Source organism: Chelonia mydas, chromosome 5 (genome assembly GCF_015237465.2).
Source record: "Chelonia mydas isolate rCheMyd1 chromosome 5, rCheMyd1.pri.v2, whole genome shotgun sequence".
Taxonomy (NCBI): Eukaryota; Metazoa; Chordata; order Testudines; family Cheloniidae; genus Chelonia; species Chelonia mydas.
The window spans coordinates 71805884-71831322 of record NC_051245.2 but is presented as its reverse complement, the minus strand read 5'-3'; the positions used below and the strand labels follow the sequence as shown (position 1 = coordinate 71831322).

The 25439-nt window shown below is 41.6% G+C and overlaps 1 protein-coding gene across 2 annotated transcripts; it reads left to right on the top strand.

Moving 5' to 3' along the window:
* Positions 1-8702: 8702 nt before the first annotated feature.
* On the top strand, positions 8703-24124 carry CDO1 (cysteine dioxygenase type 1). 2 transcript variants are annotated; one of them, XM_007055406.4, is made up of 5 exons: positions 8703-9025; positions 14650-14727; positions 18134-18291; positions 21048-21217; positions 23823-24124. In XM_007055406.4, the coding sequence occupies exons 1-5, from the start codon at positions 8847-8849 to the stop codon at positions 23850-23852; spliced, it is 615 nt and encodes a 204-aa protein (XP_007055468.1). In that variant the 5' UTR covers positions 8703-8846; the 3' UTR covers positions 23853-24124. The 2 variants fall into 2 exon arrangements, with proteins under 2 accessions (XP_007055468.1, XP_043403445.1); XM_043547510.1 differs by lacking the exon at positions 8703-9025 and adding an exon at positions 9569-9589.
* The last annotated feature ends 1315 nt before the right edge of the window (positions 24125-25439 follow it).

Below are 25439 nucleotides of genomic sequence, written 5' to 3'. Positions count from 1 at the left end.
TAAAATAACATAATTTCCAGAGTTAAATTTACCATGGTCCTGTGGCAATCTCCATGTAAATTGATGAAGCAGATGAGTTTGACCTACTGGATCGAGGTAGAAGTGAGTTAACATTAGTTTGTCTGCTTCATATGCTCTTATGGAATACCCATTCACAACTGTCAACTTGATTTAATTAAACTTTATATATATAATATAATGTTATTGCTAAATATCTGTACCAAAAGATTGTGTGGTGTGCTGTAGCATAAAAATATCAAAACAATAGATCAAAGTTGCAACTCCTACATAAACATAAAAAATCAATATGGGATGTTAAAATGGGCAAAAAAGTCTGACGCATTCTTGGCTTAGTTTTGGAGCTAATAATCCCTGCCTTCTCTGGGAAGTGGAATGCACAAAAGGACGTCTATTTCTAAAACAGCACAATTGCAAAGCAGAGAAGAGGGGCTCCAAATAGAAGACCCCACAATAACTATTCTAGAGAGAAGGCTTAGGGAGATTTGATTTTCTCATTATTTAACTGTTGCAAATTGAGAGAGTGGAACATCTTAGTTAAAAACGTGTTTTCTCGCAATGTACATTAAACAAAAAACATAAGTGAAAACCTAAGACTTACCACATACTTCCAGCAGGCTAATGTATCCCCAGACTGAGCACAAACCGATGGCTAAGGGGGCCAAACTGGGGGCAGGGCTGGGGCTGAAAATCACAACTCTCTGATGAATAGTATTTGCTTCGCCCAGCAGTTCATACATCAATGTGAATGTATCTGTGTCAGTGGGCAATACGTTATTCAACATATAGCCTGACTTAGTGAAATGCGTATATCACACACATTGTGAGGTATATGTTTCATAGTATGATGTGATGTATGCTTGTGATGTTTGTTATATATTTCTGAATAGTAGAGTTTTAATTACGCTTGCAACAGCTCCTGACATGCTTCTGGTTCTCACCGAAAAGATCATACATTATGTAAATAATTACATCCACAGGAATTTAGAGCAAACCTTTATGTGAGATAAAAGGCACAGAATTTTGTGTGGTGTAAATCAAACCACTTTCAATTTTATTGGTACAGCCCCTATTTTATAAAAAAGTATTCTCCATTAAGGGTCCAAAACACCACAACAACATTGTAAGATGTAGTGCTTTGGAGCCTTACTGTAGAATAAGCCCAACAAAGAAAATAACAGAACGCCACTAGCCATCACCTTCAGCCCCCAACTAAAACCTCTCCAACACATCATCAGGGATCTACAACCTATCCTGAAGGAAGACCCATCACTCTCACAGATCGTGGGAGACAGGCCAGTCCTTGCTTACAGACAGCCCCCCAACCTGAAGCAAATACTCACCAGCAACCACACAACAGAACCACTAACCCAGGAACCTATCCTCGCAACAAAGCCCGTTGCCAACTGTGTCCACATATCTATTCAGGGGACACCAACATAGGGTCTAATCACATCAGCCACACTATCAGAGGCTTGTTCACCTGCACATCCACCAATGTGATATATGCCATCATGTGCCAGCAATGCCCCTCTGCCATGTACATTGGCCAAACTGGACAGTCTCTACATAAAAGAATAAATGGACACAAATCAGACGTCAAGAATTATAACATTCAAAAACCAGTCGGAGAACACTTCAATCTCTTTGGTCACTTGATTACAGATCTAAAAGTTGCAATTCTTCAACAAAAATCTTCAAAAACAGACTCTAACGAGAGACTGCTGAATTGGAATTAATTTGCAAACTGAATACAATTAACTTAGGCTTGAAAAGAGACTGGGAGTGGATGGGTCATTACACAAAGTAAAACTATTTCCCCATGTTTATTCCCCCCCACCCCCCACTGTTCCTCAGAGGTTCTTGTCAACTGCTGGAAACGGCCCACCTTGATTATCACTACAAAAGGACCCCCCCGCGCCCCGCTCTCCTGCTGGTAATAGCTCACCTTAAGTGATCACTCTCGTTACAATGTGTATGGTAACACCCATTGTTTCATGTTCTCTATGTATATAAATCTCCCCACTGTATTTTCCACTGAATGCATCTGATGAGGTGAGCTGTAGCTCACGAAAGCTTATGCTCCAATAAATTTGGTAGTCTCTAAGGTGCCACAAGTACTCCTTTTCTTTTTGCGAATACAAACTAACACAGCTGCTACTCTGAAACCTGTAGAATACCATCTACTTATAAAGGAATATTCTTTGTAGCATATTATTTACATTATTTTCATTTTTATTATCTGTTTGACAAAATGTTTTATGCTGTATATACCTGTTTTCTTATTTACAGTGAATTCTGTGGTCGTCCCAGAATCTTTAAGACACATTACCTTAAACTGATAAGAACCCACATATTGCACTTGACTGGGCAGAAGGGTCAATCCTCTTTTGCAAATATATAGAATCTTGAGTGAATTTAGACACTTAATATTATTGGTAAATAATGAGCAGTATGGGGATCTATGAATGAGCAGTGAAGACTCATACCAAGGGGGTGAAGTGCCAGCATTCTTTTCTCTCAGGTTAGCAGCATAGAGGGGAGGTAGGGGGATCAAGTAGTTAGGGAATTAGCCTGGGAATTAATAAATGGCTTCAATTTCTTGCTGCACCACAGGCTTCTTGTGTGAGCTTGGACAAGTTACTTAGTCTCTCAGTGACTTGGTTGTCAACCTGTAGAATAGGAATAATAGTACTTCCCTACCTCACGGAATATTGTGCGAGGGTAAATGAGGCACTCATGAAAACAGAAACCATACGAGAACTAACGTAAATAAAAAGAAATTTCATGGTAAGTTGTTTAATTGCTGGCCTCTGAAATACCCAAATGTTTGGTATTGTGCAATTCAACTATTGCTATTGGTTTCGTGATTTTTTTTTTAAATCGAAGTAAGAAAGAAATTGTCCACTGTTACTTCATTCAAGAGTCTGTTGCACATCCTGCAGAGGCCCACATGTATCTTGGGCATAGTGGTATAGGACTGAGTCCCATATTTAGAAACATTTAGATTTAATACATGGGACCACTTGCCTCAACATGTAGCTTTTCTTTAAGTATGTTTTAAGTAATCAGTTTTATACAAACCTATTTAACTCTGTTTTGAAATGTTGCCATTTACAATATCTCTAGTGAATTCACTCTTTTTTGTTGGAATAAGGTGTCCTGTAACCTTATATTCCGTCATTACAATGAATTATCTTGAATATGTATAATGGCTCATCTTCTACAGGAGTATAAGTACACACCTTTCAGGGATTTAAGGAAGTGTTTAAAAATGTAAGGCATTCATTCACAATAAATTGAACTCTGAATTTGAAAATGGTTCCCATTTATATTGGGATTAAATCCCCCTACCACACTTTTTTTTATTGTTTTCATTGGGTAAATCCTATGTTGACTGGGACTATATAAGACCTGGATCCTAAATAGTTCCATGCAGTCAGGACCCTGTGCCTGCATGGAGTCCATTGACTTTACCACAGTGCTGACTAGAGTGCTTAGTAATATCTCCAAATAAACCATTTTCCTATTGACTTCAGTGGGGTCTTTTCACAGGAAAACTGTGAATACGGCTGGAGATATCTTTCAAGCTTTGCTCTTGTGGTTATGATACCAACAAAAGAGACAAGGTGAGTGAGTTAATAGCTTTTGTTGGGCCAACTTCTAACGGTGATAGAGGCTTTCAAACTATACCGAACTCTTCAGCTCTGAAAGGTTCTCTCTCTCACCAACAGCAGTTCGCTCAGTAAAAGATATTACCTCACCCATCTCGTTTCTTTAATATTCTGGGACCAACACGACTACAACAATACTGCACAAGATCTTTTATAACTTGGCTATCTGTGTGCAGTGGCCATCACCATTACTAAAATCAACACAATTCTGCCTGTGAAATAGCATGGGAATATCATACTAATGTTAATTTTTTGCAAAGATAAATCTGCAAAAATTTTAAGTGTCCATTGTTCTTTATATAGCTTCCTGTGCAAATACATAAAATGAAGCACTATTTACGTTTATAGAGCTTTCACCATTTCTATTTGAAATGGGGGCGTGGGGGGTTATTTCTATTCTGCTAGATTAATTTTAAAGGTATTTCTCCAGGATAAATTGAGCGGGGGGGGAGGGGCAGATTGAGGGAAGTGTCAATTGTGTGTGTGTGGAGCTATTCTCTCTCTTTGGTGAAATGACTAGCCGTACATACACAATGGAACAGTTTCAACAGGGGAGACAGAGAGATCCACTCTGGAATACTCAACAGCCCAGTGGTTAGGGCACTTATGTGAGAGACCTGGGTTCAAGTCCTTGCTCCCTATCAGACAGAGTGGGGATTCAAACCCCCATATCCCACATTGGGTACAAGGGGGCCATCACCACCTCTTCCAGCAAATGTAGGCTTATTCAGAGCATGCCTACTGGATTGGGTCCCAAAGCAAGAGATGGAGGGAGAACCTGGTTTGTGAATCCCACCAAGATTTAGCCATGAGCTAGGTAGTGAGCTGCTGGACATCATCAGGACTTAGGTGACAGTGTTTGTGCCCAGCCACTGAAATTTAGGCACTTCTGGGATTTTAAGGTGAAAACATAGTTGGCACCTAACCCTGTAGGCTTCTAAAGTCCCTTGGGGTCTGAGGGCTGGTTGTGTAAGTGCCAATGTTGGACTTAATAGGCACTTAGGTGCAGGGGTGCTGGAACAATTTTTATGGGGGGACGGGGTGCTGTGAGCCATTGAACCAAATTGTAAACCCTACATATAATGGAAACCACTTCAAGCCAGGGGGTACGGCAGCAGCCCCAGCACCGCTAGTTCCAGCACCTATGCTTAGGTGCCTAAGTCCCCCTTCTGAATCTAGACTCAAAAGCACAGTTTTCTGGCAAGGTGTGAATTCTGTGTTAGTCTGTGACCCCGAAATAAAATGTGGTATACCTGGGTCCTCTTTATAGAATGCCAGTCACCATGGCTAGGTGCTAATGGATGTGAGCAGTCCCATTTAACTAACTGGTACTGCTCAGATGCAAATGCTGTGCAGGAGCATGGCCTTAATGTGCTCTGATACTGTAAACTGTATTTGAACTAAATATCCTTATCATGTCTTTTACCTACATTTTATAAAAAATATATACATGTTTATGGCTTTTTTTTTTAATCAATCTCATGTCAACCTTTACATTTCTTCATTACAGCTTTCCTGCTTGAAGACTTTTTGAAGTGTCTACCTCCTTCTTATGTCCATAGCATAAACAGAAAGGTGAAAGATTCATTGCATGTCAATTTTGTTCATAAATGATGACCCTGTCCCCATGGTGACTGCATGTACTGCGCTTTGTCAAAAGGGAAGAGAAGCCACATGGAGAGGCCTCACACAAGTGGAAGAGAGTTGCTGAAGATGGTGTTGCTCTTAGTTTCTCCCCTTTTCTCAGCAGCAGCCACCTGTTCTCTCCCACCCCAGCCCTCTATTGCATACCTGCCATATTTAAAATCTAGGAATAGGTTTGTTTGGGGAGATGGGGAAGAAATCTTTTTTTCTCCACTAAACTACATGGAAGTAAGAGGGATTATTTCTGGAGGGACAGAATGAGGAAAATTATAAATCTTTTTGCTAAAAAGCATAGGGTCTGCCCTTCCTAAATGCGTCCAACTGGTTTGAATTAGGGCTGTTGCTTAATCACAGTTAACTCACATGATTAACTACAAAAAATGAATTGCAATTTAAAAAATTAATCGTGATTAACCGCACTGCTAAACAATAGCATACCAATTGAAATGTATTAAATATTTTTGGATGTTTTTCTACATTTTCAAATATATCAATTTCAATTATAACACAAAGTGTACAGAGCTCACTTTATATTTTTGATTACAAATAAACAAAATATATTTGCACAAATAAAGAAAAGAAATAGTATTTTTCAAGTCCCCTCATACAAGTACTGTAGTGCAATCTCTCTATCATGAAAGTGCAATTTGTTTTTTTTGTTTGTTACATAACTGCACTCAAAAACAAAACAATGTAAAACTTTAGAGCCTACAAGTCCATTCAGTCCTACATCTTGTTCAGCCAATCACTAAGAGAAACAAGTTTGTTTACATTTACAGGAGATAATGCTTCCCACTACTTAATTACAATGTCACCTGAAAGTGTCACCTGAAAGAACAGGCATTCGCATGGCACTGTTGTAGCTGGCGTCGCAAGATATTTACGTGCCAGATGTGCTAAAGATTCATATGCCTCTTCACGCTTTGGCCATTGTTCCAGAGGACATGCTTCCATGCTGATGGCGCTTGTTAAAAAAAAATGTGTTAATTAAATTTGTGACTGAACTCCCTGGGGGAGAATTGTATCTCTCCTGCTCTGTTTTACCCGCATTCTGCCATATATTTCATGTTATAAAAGTCTCGGATGATGACCCAGCACATGTTCGTTTTATGAACACTTTCACTGCAAATTTAACAAAATGCAAAGAAGGTACCAATGTGAAATTTCTAAAGATAGCTACAGCACTCAACCCAAGATTTAAGAATCTGAAGTGCCTTCCAAAATCTGACAGGGATGAGGTGTGAAGCATGCTTTCAGAAGTCTTAAAAGAGCAACACTGATGCGGAAACTAGAGAACCCGAATCAAAAAAAAAAATCAACTTTCTGCTGGTGGTATCTGACTCAGATGATGAAAATTAACATGCGTTGGTCTGCACTGATTTGGATCGCTATCAAGCAGAACCTGTCATCAGCATGGAGACATCCTCTGGAATGGTGGTTGAAGCGTCAAGGAATATATGAATCTTTAGCGCATCTGGCATGTAAACATCTTGCAACACAGGCTACAATAGTGCCATGTTAATGTCTGTTCTTACTTTCAGGTAACATTGTAATTAAGAAGCAGGCAGCATTATCTCCTGCAAATGTAAACAAACTTGTTTGTCTGAGCGATTGGCTGAACAAGAAGTAGGACTGAGTGGACTTGTAGGCTCTGAAGTTTTCATTGTTTTATTTTTGAATGCAGGGTTTTTTTGTACATAATTCTACATTTGTAAGTTCAACTTTCATGATAAAGAGATTGCACTACAGTACTTGTATCAGGTGAATTGAAAAATACTATTTCTTTTGTTCTTTACTTTGTATTCTGTGTTGTAATTGAAATAAATATATCTGAAAATGTAGAAAACATCCCAAAATATTTAAATAAATGGTATTCTATGATTGTTTAAAAGTGCATTTAATCACACGATTATTCATGATTTTTTTTTAATTGCTTGACAGCTCTAGTTTGAATGACTGGGGAGCTCTCATTTGGCTGTTGGTTTGGTGGTTGTCTCCTAAGCCTGTGCTGTCTGTTGCTCCTCCTCCGCTTCTGCACTTTTCAGGAGTGTCTATGACAACCTGCCCCTGTTATTTAACAGTTCCCCTCTCCCTTTGTAAGCAGCTAGGTTTGAGGGAAGAGATTGACTTTAATGGCCTGCAGCTAGCCCATAGAAGAGGTCTTGGTGCTGTAACCCCTTTCCCCCGCAGCATAGGGAGATGGTAAAAGGAGGACCTGGTGCTTGATGAAGCCAGGGGTATGCACAAAGGTAAGTGCAGAACTAGAAAAGGAGAAGGATGATATGTTTAGGGGACCATCTTAGAAGTCAGAAAACCTGGGTTTTATTCCTGGTTCTGCCACAGAATTCCTATGTGGCCTCAGATATTGCTGCTTGGTGCCTCAGTGTCCCTCACTGTGAAATGGGCGTATTTTCCTACCTAACTAGGTTGTTCTGGGACTAAGGGTGGGATATTCAAAAGTGCCTCAGTGACTTTAGGAGCAAGAATTCCTCAGGCATGTGCTCCTAGGTCACGTAAGTGTTTTTGAAACTGTCTCCCTAAATTCATTAATGTTTGTAAAGTGCTTTGAGGTGCTGGGAGGGAAGGAAGTATTGAAGGGCAGTGTATTTATTATATTATAAACTAGGTGTTGCTGCAGAAGGAGGATCAAGGAATTCAGATCCTCAGAGACAATTGCAAATGAGCTGAGATCTGCAGAGTTGATGCTTTTTCACCTCCAGCTGGCTAGGAAACTTTATCCCTTCCTCTCAGACAAGGATGGGGACACAGTGATCCCTGCTCTGCAGAGCTGATGCAGCCAAGGCAGGGCTAAGTAACTGCTATGAGCTTGGGAAGAGGAGTCCTCTATTAAGGGGCAGGGGGAGGGGCTGAACCGGGTTGGTGAGTATGCTGTGGGGAGAGAAGGGGTCATTCTGAAGCTGTGTTGTGTGAGAAGGAGGGATACTTCGGTACTGCATGAGGTGAAGCAATGCAAACCTCTGGGATAGATAATATGGTGATGGATACTTTACTACACTAAGCAGACAGATTAGATGGATTAGAGTGGGGACCATTCATGATTTATTTTTTAATGTTCCTGCTTTTTCCCTTGAGCATGCAGGGCTGGGGCTTTCTAGCTGCTACAGAGTCTGGCACTTAAAGAAGAGATTCAAATGCACTTTAAAAAATGGCTGGGAGTGGGGCAAAACATTAGAATGAAGAAGTGCAACCTTCCCATACAAAAGGAGGGGGGACTTTAAGAAGCCATACCTGAACTCTTTGTCAGGAGGGGGGAGGAGGTTCTTTCTGTTTGCATAACCCAGGATCCCATAGCTCACTAACCAGTTTTGTGAACTTCCCTCCCACCCTCCTTGGGTAGTTGGTACATTCCCACTGTAACTTCAGGAGCATAAATACAGGCAGCACCAAGCTGCGAGAAAATTTGTTGTTTGCTAGGAAGGGGAAGGTGAATCTGCTTGTCCAAGCACAAGCAATTTTGCTGCTTGCAGCCGGTTGTGTGGAAGGTGTATCATGGAGCAGCCGGTGCAAACAGAAGTGTGGAAAGCGCAGACTTTACAGGAACTGATCCAGATCCTGCATCACTTATTTTCTAGTGATAAAGTCAGTATAGAAGAAGTGCACGCCTTAATGGAATCGTATGAGAGCAACCCTGTGGAGTGGATGAAATATGCCCAATTTGACCAATACAGGTAAAGTCAGCACTTCTTATTTCAGAGCAAAGGGTGGTAACGCAAAAAGGAGTCTGTCTAAATAGTAAATGAACAGCGCAGCAAGCAAGACAGACAAACACACCTGGTGGGAATTGAGGGACGTCGTTTGTGCTATTTTTGTGTGTGGGGGGGGAGTTAAATAAAGTGAAATTAACAGAGCTCGGAGGAGTAGAATGTAAAGTCTAGGTATGACCAGTTTCCACGAAGCCTGAATTAAACTGAAGTAGTTCATGTGTGCATGCATACATGGAGCTATGGAAGCATTCACTCCAAATATCTTTTAGAATCGGTTTGAGGAATTAGAGGAGGAAGAGTCTTTGCAATCATCTGGTGTTCTAATAGTTGGGATCTACATAACGTGACATCTGGCTGAAGGAGGCAACTGGCATCTCGGTGTAAACTTAATTGTAATAGAGTGTAAAATAAAGAACATGGTTGGAATACACAACAATGATGAAGAGTCACTGTAAGGGCCGGATAACAGGACTGTATCCTCGCCACTGCTTATACTGTTGCGATCATTTCAGTTAAGTACAGCTGTGGGTAAGAATCTGATCTAGATGCACGTGGCTTTTATTCTTTATTTTATTGTCTGCTAAAGCTAGTACACTCAGTGCTTTTCCTAGACTGCTCCCTTCAGTTCTAACTGTTCTCCAGATGCGTGGTTTTCATGCGAATAGCAAAGATGTTTTAGGAGGTGACGGATGGGAGGAGGCACCTCCCCAAGTGTGGAACCGTTTGCAAATTCAGAACGAAGCCAGTCTCCTGGAAACAACTCAGAAACTACGAACCCAGAGAAAATATCTTGGCAAGTTTCCCAGACTGATCAGCAGTAGGAGACTAATTCAGCTCAGCTCGGTACTTTCGCTCCGCATCGCCACGCTCCACAAAGCCAGTCTTCAGGGCTGGTGCGCGCCGCGCTGTGGGAAGGGGGGCCGCGGCTCACCTCTCTTGTTCGGTAACGGTGACCGCAGCGCCAGCTATTTACTGTTGACTGCTGCGGTGACTCGTTAGGGACAGGTCAGCGAAAGCGCTTGCTCAAACCCACCCAGTCCCCAGCCAAAGTTCCGGGGGCGGGCTGGCGGAGGTCAGGAAGCCTTGGTTGTGCATGGAGTGGTCTGAAATAAAGTCTACTCAGCACCAGTCATCTGCCTCGGCTTTTGTTCTGCAAAAACTCTTCTTCTCCCTCCGCCCCCCAGCCCCAACCAACGGGTCACGGCAGTAAAAACCCCTCTCTCAACACTAAAAGAAAAGGAGGACTTGTGGCACCTTAGAGACTAACCAATTTATTTGAGCATAAGCTTTTTCATTTTTCATTTCATCGGCTGCATACTGTGGAAAGTGTAGAAGATCTTTTTATAGACACACAAAGCATGAAAAAATACCTCCTCCCACCCCACTCTCCTGCTGGTAATAGCTTATCTAAAGTGATCACTCACTTTACAATGTGTATGATAGTCAAGTTGGGCCATTTCCAGCACAAATCCAGGTTTTCTTACTCCCCCCCCCACACACACACACAAACTCACTCTCCTGCTGGTAATAGCTTATCTAAAGTGACCACTCTCCTTACAATGTGTATGATATGAAGTGAGTTGTAGCTCAGGAAAGCTTACGCTCAAATACATTGGTTAGTCTCTAAGGTGCCACAAGTCCTCCTTTTCTTTTTGCAAGTACAGACTAAGGGCTGTTACTCTGAAATCTCTCAACACCATCCTGCCACCTCCCGCTGCGTTTGCCAGGCACTCCTCCTCTCCCGCCCTGCAGGGGTCTGGGGTGGCATTTCCCGTGCCCTTCCGCTCTTCCTCTGCCCCCGCCTCCTGCTCCCTCCGTGCTCCCGCGCTCCACTTCTTTTGCGCGCCTCCTTTCGACCCTGCACACGGTGCGCGCGGGGGAGCTCCCTTGCAATCCTCCTGGGGCCCTTCCCCCACGCCGTGCTCCCCCGGAGGGTGCGGCGGCGCGCGTGCAGCCCTCCGCCTTTCCCTCTGCTCCTTGTGCTCCGCGGGCTGCGCATCCCCGCTGCGCTATCCCCTTCTCCCGCCCTTCCCCACCAGTAGCTTTGCAGGTTTCCGCGCTGGCTGGCAAAGGGCTGTTCAGAGATAGGGCCAGGGGCGGGGCTCCGGCAGCCAATCAGAGCTGTCCCTCAGCGACGCCCAAATCAGAGCCGGCCCACGTCAGTGAACTACGTGGCTGCCTGGTTGGCCGGGGCTTGCTGTCTAGCCTGATGAAGCTGGAAGGCGTCAGGACCAAGGGCAGTCTCTGCCCCATGGGCTCCTGGGCATCACTTGCCGGGACCTGGCACGGATTGTTGGGGGGAGGGGTAGGTCAGTGGTTTGAGCATTGGCCTGCTAAAGCTAGGGTTGTGAGTTCAGTCCTTGAGGGGGCCATTTAGGGATCTGAGCCAAAAATTGGGGATTGGTCCTGCTTTGAGCAGGGGGTTGGACTAGATGACCTTCTGAGGTCCTTTCCAACCCTGGTATTCTATGATTGTTTGCCCTGTGCTGCAGCTGGCAACCGGACACTGTTTATACTAAACGCTATTACCATGGGAAGGACATGGACTGTGGCTCCAAAGTTACCCTGTGCAGCTGCTCTCCAGTCTAAGAAATGGGGGGAGGGTTGAGCGGAAAGCTCATAGGCATTAGCCTGGGCTCCCCTTGTGTAGAAGAGTATGAAGTCAATGGGCAGACCTGAGTGCATGGGCAGTGTCCTAATGCAGGAGCTTAGATTGATTCCCCCACCCCTCTCAATTTCTCCCATCCGGGCTAATTACCAAGATAATAGACAAACATTAGAGCTGTGCTTATGTATGACTATCTGTTTAGGGTAGGGGGTGCCCAGACATCCTGTTTGGGCCGGGACAGGGCTGTCCTGGCTGTCCTGACTTTTCTGGCAAAAGTAAATTAGACATTTGTCAAGAGCAAGCGGGACAAATGCCACTTTTGTCCAAAAGTGGGGTGCAGGGGGTGAGTGGCAACGCCAGCTTCATGGGTGTGGGAGGGAGAGGCAGGGCTCAGATGTGGGCAGGGCTTGAGTGAACAGCGACACCAGCCGAGGGGTGGGGGAAGCAGGGCTCAGGCTATCGGCTCGGGCCAGCCCCACATGGGGGGGCAACAGGAGGCCTTGGGCTAGCGCGATGTGGTGTCCCATTTTCCCTTTGGGAAATATGGTCACCCTAGTTTATAGGATTTTCTGCAGTGTTCATCAGTGCCCCACCCCCCTCCGGACATTCATGAAGTTGTCCTCATGCCACCCCTGCAAGGTAGGGCAAGTATTATCCACAGTTTGCAGGTGAGGAACTGAGTTACAGACTCAGCTACACTAGCACTCAGCCCAGCATCCTTGAGCTCCACTAGTGGAAGGGCAGGTGTAGACAGAGTACAGGGGTTTCTACCACTGTGTCAGCTGGCACCCATACATTGTTTATACTAAACACTATTACCATTGGAAGGACATGGACTAGGGCTAGACAGTGGGAAAAGAGTAATGAAAATTCCCAAGATAAACCTACCCTGAGTGATTTCTCCAGATTCACAGAGGCAGTCTCTGTCAGAACCTGGAATAGACTCTACATCATCTGTGTCCCACTCCCGTACCTTAACCTCAAGAACATCCTTCCCTTTAATATGATGACCAGAGAGAACTTGACTGATTCTGTCTTAGGTGAGTGCCCTAATCAGCTGGCTTTTGGCTGTTTTGGAGTGGGTATGTCTCTCACTCAGTTTCATCTTGATGCGGAACCGGAAAACTTGCATTCTTGAAAATATTTGTCGGACGGGAAAACCATTTCCTGCCCACCTCTACATTTAAGTGTGTCAGGAGGGTTGCTAAATCTTGGATGGGGGGAAAACACATCACCTTAAAGTGTGGGATCTAGTTTCATTGAACGCTTGGGGGTGTGCACAATATCCTGTCATCAGGCAGTGAGAAGTACCATGTTGTCCCTTCTTCACTTTCTTTGTTTGTTTGATTCCTTTCCCTCAGCCCCCTCTGATATCATCAGACTAGGTTTTTCTTCTATCATATTCTTGCTTTAGCAGAGAAGAAAGTACAATATCAGTTCAGGCTTAACAGTAATTGTTACTTTTCTAAATATTGATTTGCCCCTTGCAGCTGGTGTCTTTCCATTGTAACTCAAACATACATTATTTCTACACTTCTAAAAAAAATCTTATTTTTCTCTTTATCGTGGATGCATTATACTGGATTAAAAAATAAACTCCTTTCTTCTCAGTTTGACTTTTTTCCCATTCAGAACAAACCTCAAAACTTGTGTTCTGATATAAGCATTGTAACACTAGATGTATGTGTAGCCAGCTGTGCAGAAATGACAGATTGTGACCTGTTTAATCAGACAAAACTTGTATTGTGATGTCATACAGAAGAGAACTTTTATATAAAAATTAAAATAAAAAATAGTGATGAAACTAAAGATGGAATGAGATGAAATGCAGAAACTAACTTTATGATTCAGTTAAGGCAAAATATGTGGGATGAACTGAAAATAATTTGTTACCACCATGCTGTTTTGACAGAATATAACAAAGGGATATCTTGTGGGAAAATAGCAGATTAGGCAAAACAAACAGCCAGTTAACACAAACAGAAAAACTTCTTCTGTGTGCCAGGTGAGAATCTCCCACCAGTTACTAGTGGCTGCGGCAGAGGGACACTTTTTGTTAGGGACTCTCATACTGCTTAAGACCCCGGGCCTGCAAAGGTATAAGCATATGCCTCACTTTTCACACTGTCAGTAACCCCATTGAAATCAATGAGGCTACTCATGTGCGAGCTTGCAGGATTGGGCCTTCAGTTAGGAATCAGAGGATGAAATCACCTGTATTGTTTAGGGACAGGAGGCCCTCAAGCCATGAGAATGGAACATACCCTTGATTAACCACATGAATAACATGTATGTAAAAAGCAAGCCTTTTCTGCTTTTCTTTTTGTTTGATTTAATATAGGAAACTTTTTTCGTATCTTCTGCTCTTCCGAGCTTTGTTTTGGGTGTAGCTGTTTGACAGAAATTACTGTGTTGGTATTGGGTTTCAGACGTACAAAAAAATTACAAGTACAAAAAACCAGAATAGTCCAGAAAAGCAACAGTTTTACCATATGTGGTAACCCCCATACTTCAAAAATCTTTGCCCAGTGCAAAAGAATGCAGTCACCGAAAGGAAAACCAAGAATATTTGAAAGTGAATTGTAGAAAAATGTACACATTTCTTTTCTTTGTTGCAGTACTCTGTTTCTAATTAGAAAGCCTGCTGTTGAAATGATCTCATTCAGCAACTATTTATATTAGATTTTCTCTTCTCCTTCAGTTTCAGATATATACATCCAACCCTCAGTCCTGGATTTAATTTAAAAGCTTTCCTGATGCTATCAAGCGCTAGTTGTATGTCCGTTTTTTTTCCAACCTGAAAAAGTGCAGTGACAAAAACCACTTAAAAATTCCATTTCACTTTCTCTGCATATAATTTGCTTTCCAAAGCTAAGAAACCTTGTAATATAGGCTGCCACTAACCATGTTTATATTCCCTGTTGTTTCTTTATATGCACACACATATATTTTTAAAAACCACAGATGTTTTCAATTTCAGGTACACAAGAAATCTTGTGGATAAAGGAAATGGAAAGTTCAACTTGATGATCTTATGCTGGGGTGAAGGACATGGCAGGTTTGTATCCAAACAGCTTGATACCTGCAGACAGAAATAAAGCTACAGTATTTTTCATTTGGTCTGTGTACTACTGTGTGTCATTGTCCTGTAATAAGAGACAAACCATCTTCCTCACAAACATTAATGGGTAGAGGGTGGTTAACTGATAACTACAAACAAAATAAGTAGTAATAATCAGGATGACTCTGCCAAAGGGGTAATTTTGAAAACTGTGTATCTCATGATTTTAGGGCATTTCTGCGGTTTTCAGTCTTCCACCAAATCTAAGCTTCTGTTTTGTCCATTGAGCTTTTTTAACCTTATAGTTACAGAGCTGGATCTTGCATTCTTTAGTAAAACTAAAGAACTGCTTTATAGGAGTTCTGCCTGATCAGAACTGCAGGATCAGGCCCATGTATTAGAGGCTATAAAAGCTTTTGCTTCTATTACACCTATATAGTTTAAATCCTGGTCTGTGTGGCCAGCCTGAGAAAACGAGGTTGGATTAGGCAGTTTGGAGTGTGGGAAGGAATGGACTCTCCCCACCCCACGCTACTGTATAACAAGGCCACTTTGTGGTTGCTATCACAATGATAAAGGGACAACAACTGCTGTGACCAGTCTACATGGGATGTATGGGGGCATCGACTGGTGGATCTGCATAGTCATAGTGCACGGGTTCTCAAACTGGGGGTCGGGACCCCTCAGGGAGTCAGGAGGTTATGTGGGGGGTCGCGAGCTGTTAGCCTCCACCCCAAACCCTGCTTTGCCTCCAGCATTTATAATGGTGTTAAATATATAAAAAAGGTGTTTTTTATTTATAAGGGGGGGTCGCAGTCAGAGGCTTTCTGTGTGAAAGGGGTCACCAGTACAAAAGTTTGAGAATCACTGTCATAGTGCCTCTGAAGCTCCCTGCAGAGCTTTCTTCTATGGTATGCAGGAGTTTCAGACTTCCTATATATATTCTGTATAGCCTGCATCTTCTGCAGTGCTGAACCATGCCAGGACTGTTGCTTATTGGGTGGTTTTATGTGCCTGCGGACATGGGGGCAGGATCTGTCTCTCTGAGGTTCTTTCACAACTTCGTTGGCTAACCAAAAAAAGTTCTAGCCTGTAATTTTTTGTCACATAATCACTGACCCTGCATTTAAGCAGAAAAACTATAATTGTTTGCTTTAGATGTGAAAATGAATTAACACTGTCAGGTCTAATTTGGGATGGTGCCATGCTTCCCCAAATAGATGTAAGAGGGCAGTCTAGATCTGCAGCCCACCAGCTCTTTAGCATAGGGTCTTTTCTGAGCAGAGACTAAAATTATTGTCAAATGGTGTCCTGGTTTATGATTTGGACAAGCATCTGCTGGTGACTAAAGTGATACCACGACTTGTTTTCACTCCCTATGTAAGCAGGATAAAATAGTTAACATGATTAATTGGAAGAGAAACTGTTGAGGGAGTGACTACATGACATTCATGAACTTGCCTACTTAAAAAAACCCTGCTTTTTGCAAGTCAACAGCAATATAACTTCTGTTTGGATTGGAACATTTGCTGTGTATAACACTTAAATCCATCATATTCTAGATTGAAGCTTGATTAGCCTTGTACATTGGGGTCAAAAAATCCACTTGCCTGAGTGAGGACGAAGCCTTCAACTTCTGCAGCAGTGAAGCTTTAATTTCTTTTTAACTATACTTCTAGCCCTTACGGCTGCAAATATAGCAATTCAACTGTATTCCTGAGTAGGTAGCCAGCCTGCACCAGTGCTCCTGCTGCTGCTCACAGCTTTGCCAAACAACAGCAAAGTGAAATGAACAGCTCTGTCTGGTCAGTTTAATTGTTGCTATTAAATCCAGTGGGAAGCAGTGAAACTTCATCCGATGAAGTGAGCTGTAGCTCACGAAAGCTTATGCTCAAATAAATTGGTTAGTCTCTAAGGTGCCACAAGTACTCCTTTCCTTTCTCCTATGTACCTCACATCCATCACAGCAGCAAAGAAGCCCTGAAGATGGAGAAGAAGTAGAAAGCTCCCTCTCCCAAATAGTGGGGTGGAGTTTCAAGTTTATTCCTAGACTGTAACTGATAGGAAAGATAGAACCCCCAAGCAAAGTCCATGGAAAGTGCCTTGTTGTTTCTCAACAGCCAGCATGTGTTACCTAGACTTTTCTTTTGTGTTTACTTCTGGCTAGTATGGTTAATCCTTCAGCTAGTAGTTATCTGCTAAATTTTCCAACACCTGTATTTGTTGTTAAGTTATTGTAATAGCTTTCTAATACATCAGCCTTTATTGAGTATCTTTCAGTCACAGTAAATATTTCTTTGAGATTTGCTGGTGTTCTGATAATGTGACAAGTGTGCAATAACATTCATGTCCTGCACATACTGTTATACCGCTACAATACACCATAGTGTCTGTTTCTTCTGAGGGAATTCTTTGCCACTGCGCACGTGTAGAATTCATGTCCCCCGCAGATGTTTTTCTCAGCAGAAAATACATTCTGCCGGAGAGGCGCTGCAATCACGCCTTTCGCCCATCAGGGCTGCTGTGGCGCCAGAACAGAGGGCAGTTGGCTCGCAGCCAGCTGCGGATAGGGAGGATGAGGGGCAGCTTTCCTCACAGCACCCTGCCCACAGGGCCAGGTGAGGAGGTCCGGGATATGGGGGGATGGATAGAGCAAGGAACAGGGAGCTTCTGGGAGGGTCACATAGATGAGGGTTCAGAAGGGCTAGTGCGGGGAACAGACTGGGGCAGGGGCTAAATGGGAGTAGGGGTGCTGGACCACATGGGGATGGGGAACAGAGGGGATGGGGGGCAGGTGTAGGGACACATGGGGACAGGAGAAGATGTGCCTGACTGAATGGGAGAAGCTAGGAGTCATCCAGGCTCTGCATGGGAGATGCTCCCCACCTCCCTAAAAATCACCCCCCCAAGAAAAACCCTGTTCCATACTTTTCCCACCCAGACCCAGCAACCTTCCAGGTTCACTCCTAGGCTCCTTCCTAGCAATTACTTCCCTATCCCTCAGCTCCTCTGTTGCCCCAGATTCCCCCAAGCCTTTGCACTGTTTCTGAGGGGTATGGGAAATATGTTTCTGTTTTGTAATTTATATGAATTATGAGTCAAAGTTCTGTATTAATATGCCTAATAAGGAATCTATTTGTCAAAAAACATTTCTGGAATCTTTTTTGTTTGTTACAGACATACTTGCTTACAGGTATTTTGAAATAAATTACCAAAATACTTGAAAATAGCATGACTATATTGTGTTATTTTGACAAATAAAATATGCATATTTTAAAAATATTGTGCATAGAATTTTTAATTTTTTGGCACAGAATTCCCCCAGGAGTAGTCTGTTAAATTTGTAGTAGGTGGTATTAAATGTATACATCACACTGAGTTCAGCTATTCTGTGTTTCTATAGCAGTATTCATGATCACACTGACTCACACTGCTTTATGAAGATCCTTCAGGGGAATCTAAAAGAGACTCTGTTTGAGTGGCCTGGGAAAAAAGGGACTGGAGCAATGACGAAGAAATCAGAACGAGTTTTGGGGGAAAATCAATGTGCCTATATCAACGGTAAGCTTCTTTTTAATGTCTCATATATGACCATTTCATTGCTGCCCATCAATGATTATAACTCTTAACTGAAAAGTTCACTCTTTAATAAACTGGTCTAGCTATAGGTTCTTGTATTTCATCTAAACCTTTTGTATACAGCACCTGTGCAGACTCAGACTCTCCTCAAACTTGTGTTTAAACTTAAACAGTCTAAAAAAACCCCATTCATCTAAGTTCATGATTAAGATACTGCAGTAAAGGCTAAGATCCTTCAACAGCTCCTGAATGCTCAGAGCCTTGCAGGATTGAGCTCCAAATCACTAACTGAAAATGCATGTGGATGTGAAGTTGAAAATGTAAAGCAAAAGGCAAATCACATGTATGAAAATCCAAAATTCATACATGTCTCCAGGGCTGGCTCTACCTTTTTTGCCACCCCAAGCAGCGAAGCAAAAAAACCAAACCAAAACAAAAAAGCAGCCGCGGAAGTGCCACCGAGAAAGGAGTGCCGCCCCAGGCACCAGCTTCCTTAGCTGGTACCTAGAGCCGGTCCTGCAGGTCTCTGTTTGGATTTATGAAGAAAATATCTCTTGGGTGTATAAGGTCATTTTGGGTTACAATGGAAAGCCTAAGAACAAAACCGTAGTAGAACAGTAATTGCCCACACAATCAGTACATCTAACAGCCAGCAATAGAATGGATAATGATTGAAATGAACATTGCTCTGGTCTTTTAGAATTCTGTATTTACACTTTTTAGGATGCACAGTAGCTCATACCTATCTTGACTTGGGGTAGAGAGTGGAGGGGTCTTTTTTGTTGAACAATGTTGTTCACTATGTACAAAAGTACACTAAAGCCCAGTCCTGCAGTGCTCAGCACAAGTAGTGAAGTAGTGCACAATATTGTATGAAAATGGTGGACTTCTTGACTACTTCTGACACATTGTAATATGTGTAACTGCTTCTGTACAACTCTCGGTAGGCACTGTATGCTGTTTTCTATATTTACTTCTGTTGTGAGAAGCTTGCAAATAAAACCAAAGGCTTGAACAATTTACTTGACCCCTGTACAGCTAGTCTTTTGGCTAGCCAGCCAGAGGCCAGTGCCTTTGAAAACTTCCTGAAAACTTTTTCTTCTGATTATTTTCTATGCTTGCTCTCACCCCAGAGGTGGATTTTCATTAACCAAACTTTCTGAAGTGGAAGGAGAGAGAAATCTGTTCAAGTGCTCAGGGTTTTTATTGGGGGTCAAAGGGGTGGTTTTTTTTTATAATACAATCAGTACATTGGGACGTCAGTCTTTTTTACTGGTTCAGAAAACATTTGCACTTTATGTGTGTGTATGCTCCAAAAACAAATTGTTTGGGTTGTTGTTTGTTTTTAAAGCAATCTTTTTAAAAGCCTCTAACTAGTCCTCTGAGAGAACTGTATGCCTAGCTCCTCTGCTGTGTTTCCTGGCTGGATATTTCAACTTAAAAGTAACAGAAAATTAAATGCTGTGCATTCACAATTTGTTGCCTTAACTCTTTAACAAAGCCCTAAGGTATTAGTGTTTCTATCCGGATATCTGCACATTCAAATAAATGGTGCTGATGCAGAAAGAATATCCCATGTAGCATGGCAGTTCCTTTTTGTGCTAGTTGCCTATTACTTGGTGTTTCCACTTTGCTTATAAGACAACTCACAGGAGAGAGTTGATTTTAATCTCTCAGTACATGAATATAAACTTAGGGATTTTTACCCTCATTAAATGAAATAGTGTAAATGAAATGTACAGGTGTATAGTTTAAATGAGCCAAAGTTGGAATGCACCAGTGCTTCCCACAGTAATAGTATCTGGGCTACATTGTACAATTAAGGGCTGAGTATTATATAAGATATTACATAAGCATAAAGGGCTGAGTTGCATTTGCTCTGGGAATCATAAACTTTAATTCTTGAACTCTTGAGCAGTTTTTAAAATTCTTCCATAGTGCTCAATCAACATAAGTTTTGGTAGATTTAATGTTCGGACTTTGGGTATTTTATAGAACTCTGTTTCTGCCCTCTGGTTCTCTGAAAGTGCTGTCAACTTATTAATAGCCACACTGTGGGCAGTGGCTTGTTTTATTACCTGTTCAATTATATTTGCTGTTTCAGTGAAGATTGGATGTTTGCCATGCTCTGGTAATTTGTCACTTTAAATAAAAGCCCAGACAAATGGGAAAGGGTAATTGGAAGATGGACAACTGTAAAAGAAAGCAACTGTCTCCTTGCCCGGGAATTTACACTTGAAATTCAAATAGTTCAGTCTTAACATGGTTGATGTCCTTGTTATCAGACTGAAGACTAGCAATGCAAAACCCTGTTTTCCTCTGAAATATCTTGTTTATTCTTTAGAAAAACAAATCTTCCATCCAACATCTTCAGAGCACCAGTGTCTCCTAGGAAAGAAAATATCATTTGGGGATGGCAGCTGATAATAAATTACCAACCATTTGCTCTTCCTAAAGCTTCTGTAGATTCCTGTTAAACTTTATACCATAGTAGATAACAAAAAATTCTATATATGGAAAGTTAGAGAGGAAGACATTCTGAAGTCCCAATGAGTTTGGGGATCTGTCCTAAAGAGTAAAACCCAAATTCTCTTTTTTGAGTTAAAAATTCATCCTGAAAGCGTGGGTATATCCAGCTGTCTTGTTGGTTTAGAGATGGTGCTTTTCCAGGCACGTATCAGATTTAATTAGATCTGTCTGTTAATGTAGCCTTTCCTCTTATGTCCTCACTTGTCTAGACTCCATTGGCCTGCACCGTGTGGAGAACACAAGCCACACAGAGTCTGCTATTAGTCTGCACTTGTACAGCCCATCCTTTGACAGCTGTAACACCTTTGATCAAAGAACCGGACACAAGCATAAAGTCAAAATGACATTCTATAGCCAGTTTGGAGAAAGGACTCCAGGTGTAAGTACAAGCTAATGAATACCCTTTATGTTCAACTATCCTGTGTCCTCATGTGAACAGAGCAGAGACCTAGCTTGCTGTGTTGCTGCCCATCATTGCAAACCAGCCCTTGGCTCTCTTGGTGGGCTGTCCAGCACAAGCACAGTTCTTATTATGGACTGTCTGGTCATTTTTAGGATAGAGATGAAACATGTTTCGAAAGGAAGCTCAGTTTTGGTGTCAACTTTAAGTTTCCCTTTACACACAGTTTTTAAAATGCTACTTTGCACTTACACTGAAGTTCTTCCTTTGCCTCTTCAAAGCATGGTACAAATATTATTCTCACAGCATCCCTAGGAGGGAGGAAGGATTATCTTCATTTCACAGATGAGGCAGTGTCATTTGTCCAAACTGCAATTGGATTTAGGTATTACTGGCTCTGCTCATCCATCTGCCCCCTGCTCCACAGTAAAAAAAGGTCCAATTTTATGAAGTACAGAGGAGCCATCAGCTCCCCTTGATAGCAAAAGGAGTTGAGGGTGCTGCTGGGCTAAGCAGTTTCACATTTCAAGTCCAAATTGTTTTCTCCCTGTAATTTGTTGGCAACAAAAACTGACACAGTGTCATGACATTTTTAAAAAACAAACTGTGAAATGCAGACTCCCCGAGCAAGGTTGGTCTGCTTACTGGCATAGCACCAATGCCGTGTTCGCCTCTGTCTGGAGCTCTCAGTACCAGGACTGGGAGTGGTGGTTGATGGGCTTCCCTTTGGAACTCTTTAGTGTGTCTAAACCTGGCCACAATTTAGGACCTTTATAGGAGGAAAGCTGCTTAATGGTAAAGAAATGAGGCAGATCTTCAGGACCTTGTTTAGGATAGCCCATGGCTGGACTGGATGTTCACAGAGGGCTTGATGCTGAGAGGTACTGAGCACTCTTAACTCTCACTGATGGACTAGCAGGAAATGAGTGATCAAGCCTTTAGTAGGTGAAGTTCAGCTAAGGTTTTATGTATAATGGGCAAAATCCCTCCAGTCCAACAAGCACAATGCAAATAGCTGTGCTTCTTTGCAGCTTTTCACATTAAAGCACCCAAACTGTAAACTTTACACGTGTGAAAGTCCTCCAGACAACTAAACTCCTTCCAGTCCTTATCATCCAGAAGAAATAAGATAAATTTTGAATAGCACAGTCACATGAGAATAAAAATTCAAGATTTTTGCTGCTTGTGTTTTCTCTTTCTTTAAAAAAAATTTACCTGAGAGGAAGTCTTGGTTGGTTTGTGTGTGTAAGATAACAAGTGAAATATTTGGAAACTAGCTATTTGAACTTCAAATATTTTCCTGTTCTTGTTCTGTAGCAACTGGCAACTTTTGTACCTATGATGGGAAGTTTTATCTGATTTTTGAGTGGGAAAAATCTTAGTCATTGGATGTCTCCACTTAGTTCCAGTAACTGCAACTGGTAAACAGGGGCTGGATGGAACCTGGGTTTGGCCATACAGCTGTCTCAAATGACCTCATGTTGCAGAAAACTTTTGGCTTCAGTGAGGGTTTCTGGAAAGCTCATTGGAAACGGACAGTCTTTTGCAGTTTACCAGGTCTCAAAGGAACATGGGGAGGCAGGAAAGTGCAAGATGGGAGGAGAGGTTAAAAATACAAAGGATAGTGCAAAGTGTATGTACGTTTTCTTAGGAACAAGAAAATCTACCTGAAAATCTAAATATTATAAACATGCAACACTTTCTGTTAGCTTTCCTTTTCATTCAAACTAAACAAAATGTGCAAGTAAACTCCTGATGTACTTTTCAATTAGTTGTCATTAAATGTTTAGCTAGGGTTTAATAGAGGAATCTAGCTGTGCTGGAGGGTTTTTAAAGCTAATTGGTCAATTATTCAGAAATTCTGTGTGCAGCTGCACCCACTTGTACACAGAATCATAGAATATCATAGAATAATAGAATAACATGCCAAACACTGAAAGCCTGGTTTTTTCAGTGTTAATCAGTTAACTTACCAGTGACTTTCCCCCAGAAAGTAGCCTGCTATGTGCTTAGTCAAAGAAAACTATATGGATCTAGAGTGCACTTTGAGTGCTACTGTGTATTTATACCAGAGTATTAATATAGAGAATTTGCTTGCCAAGAAAAATCCCATAAGCTTGATCCTGCCCTCTGATAGGTGTAGTACATCATCATGTTTTTTGCTAGTAGGCATTCATGTGCAAGTGCAGTTAGATGATTCTCACCCCCCATCCCCACTAAACTGGGGGTCTAATTTTGCTGACAGGATCAAGCTTGATTCAACAGGTCTGAGAGGAAGGATGGTCTGGTGTGGATAGGGCACGAGTCAGGGGTTCAGGAGACCAGAGTTAAATTCCCTGTTCTGCCACGGACATACCCAAGGTCACACCAAATTATATGGTCTTTCTCTGCCTCACTTCCCTAGCTGTAAAATGGGGATAAGAGCACTTCCCTCTCTCACAGAGGTGTTGTGAGAATAAATACATTAAAGATTGAGGCACCCAGCTACTATGGTAATGGGGGCCATATACGTACCTTAAGTAGATGGGGCATCATAATCTACTCAAGTCTTTTCTTTTAAAAGAATCTCTCCTCTTTCTTTTAGGCAACAGCAGTGTCACAAGAGAACAACTGAGAAGCACCAGAATTAATGTGTTAAGGCCTGCTGAATGTTTGACCAGGGACAGAAGAATTGTCTAGCTGATGCTAGCTATAGTTGAATAACCCGTACATAGAAATACAGTAGGGAAGCTTCCTGGCAATATGTAGTTATGTTGAATGAATACTGATTATGGGACCCTAAGGTGACTAGTGCTATAAGCTGCTGCAGGGGTTAGATGCCTTTACATAGGCTGTTGTAAAGTCAGAATCAAGTACTTTGTTTTTCTGATCCTAGCCTCTTTTAAATTCCACTTTTGAAACTGTACTGGGAATATCAGTAGTAGGTGTTTTAAACACCATTTGACACTTTTTATAGGTCTTTTTATATGGTATGCGTGCTCAGTGTATTTAGTAATCTAAACTTTGTAGCCTCAAGTCACCATTTGTACCCATTTGTAATGTATTGGATACTAGTAAGAGCAGTTGTCTTTTTTTTTTTTTTTTTTTTAATTAAGCCTTTTATGTTTTAATGCTCTGGAACATTTTGGTAGTTGTGCATTTTTTATTTTATTTTTGTTAAATTTCATTTGTCAGATCTGTTTTTAAACAGGAGCAATAATGCACTTCATGTACAATAATGTTTGAAAAGTTAACTGAGTTGGGCAAAGGTCTGGGTTTTTAACCAGACTAATTATGTTTAATATGGCTAACATCCAGTTTCCAGAGTTCTGTTGTGTAGCTACTGAATGCTTTTAGGGAAACCTAAATAAAACTGGATTTGAGCACAAATTTCCAAAGATTGCAGCCTCTTTCCTGATAACTAACATATATATAATGCAAAAAGAAAAGGAGTACTTGTGGCACCTTAGAGACTAACCAATTTATTTGAGCATGAGCTTTCGTGAGCTACAGCTGATGAAGATGAAGTGAGCTGTAGCTCACGAAAGCTCATGCTCAAATAAATTGGTTAGTCTCTAAGGTGCCACAAGTACTCCTTTTCTTTTTGCGAATACAGACTAACACGGCTGTTACTCTGAAACCTGTCATATATATAATGCTCATTACTCATGATTAATTCCATCCTCTGTAGATCTCTCATGAATATCTCTTAAATCTTACCTAGGTGATACCATTATTAGAAGAGGAGTTAAAAAGACAAAAGCATTTAAAATTTACTGTGAAATCCTGACCCCATTAAAGCCAATGGGATTTTTTTGATAGATTTCAGTGGCTCCAAGATTTCATCCTTAACCCTGAGTTACAATACACAGGAGTTTTTTCAAAACATAATTATAATAAAAACAGAAATGCACCAAAAATCAGTGAGGTCTGGTTTTTTTCTTCCTCCATAAAAGACTCTCTTTATTTATCTGACCTAACATGTACATGAGAAGATGAGATACACTAAGTGAAAATACACATTTCCTTATAAAAACAAAAGTAGAAAATGGGGCTGAATAAAGATCCTACTGCACTCTTCACTCTCTTCTTAAGTGACTATGTTCCACTGGGCAGTAATGTAGTTATGTTTTTAAAATTTTAACAGTACTTTTTTCTAATGAGTTTCACATCTTCCTCCTTATTGGAAGTAAACACTACAGAGATTTTTAGAATCTCAGTA

Bases quoted from the DNA above. Each gene is read 5' to 3' on its own strand.
- CDO1 (XM_007055406.4), top strand. From the start codon at position 8,847: ATGGAGCAGCCGGTGCAAACAGAAGTGTGGAAAGCGCAGACTTTACAG. The intron at 9,026-14,649 runs GTAAAGTCAGCA...TTTCAATTTCAG, and splicing joins GCCCAATTTGACCAATACAG to GTACACAAGAAATCTTGTGG. The intron at 21,218-23,822 runs GTAAGTACAAGC...TCTTTCTTTTAG, and splicing joins TTGGAGAAAGGACTCCAGGT to GCAACAGCAGTGTCACAAGA.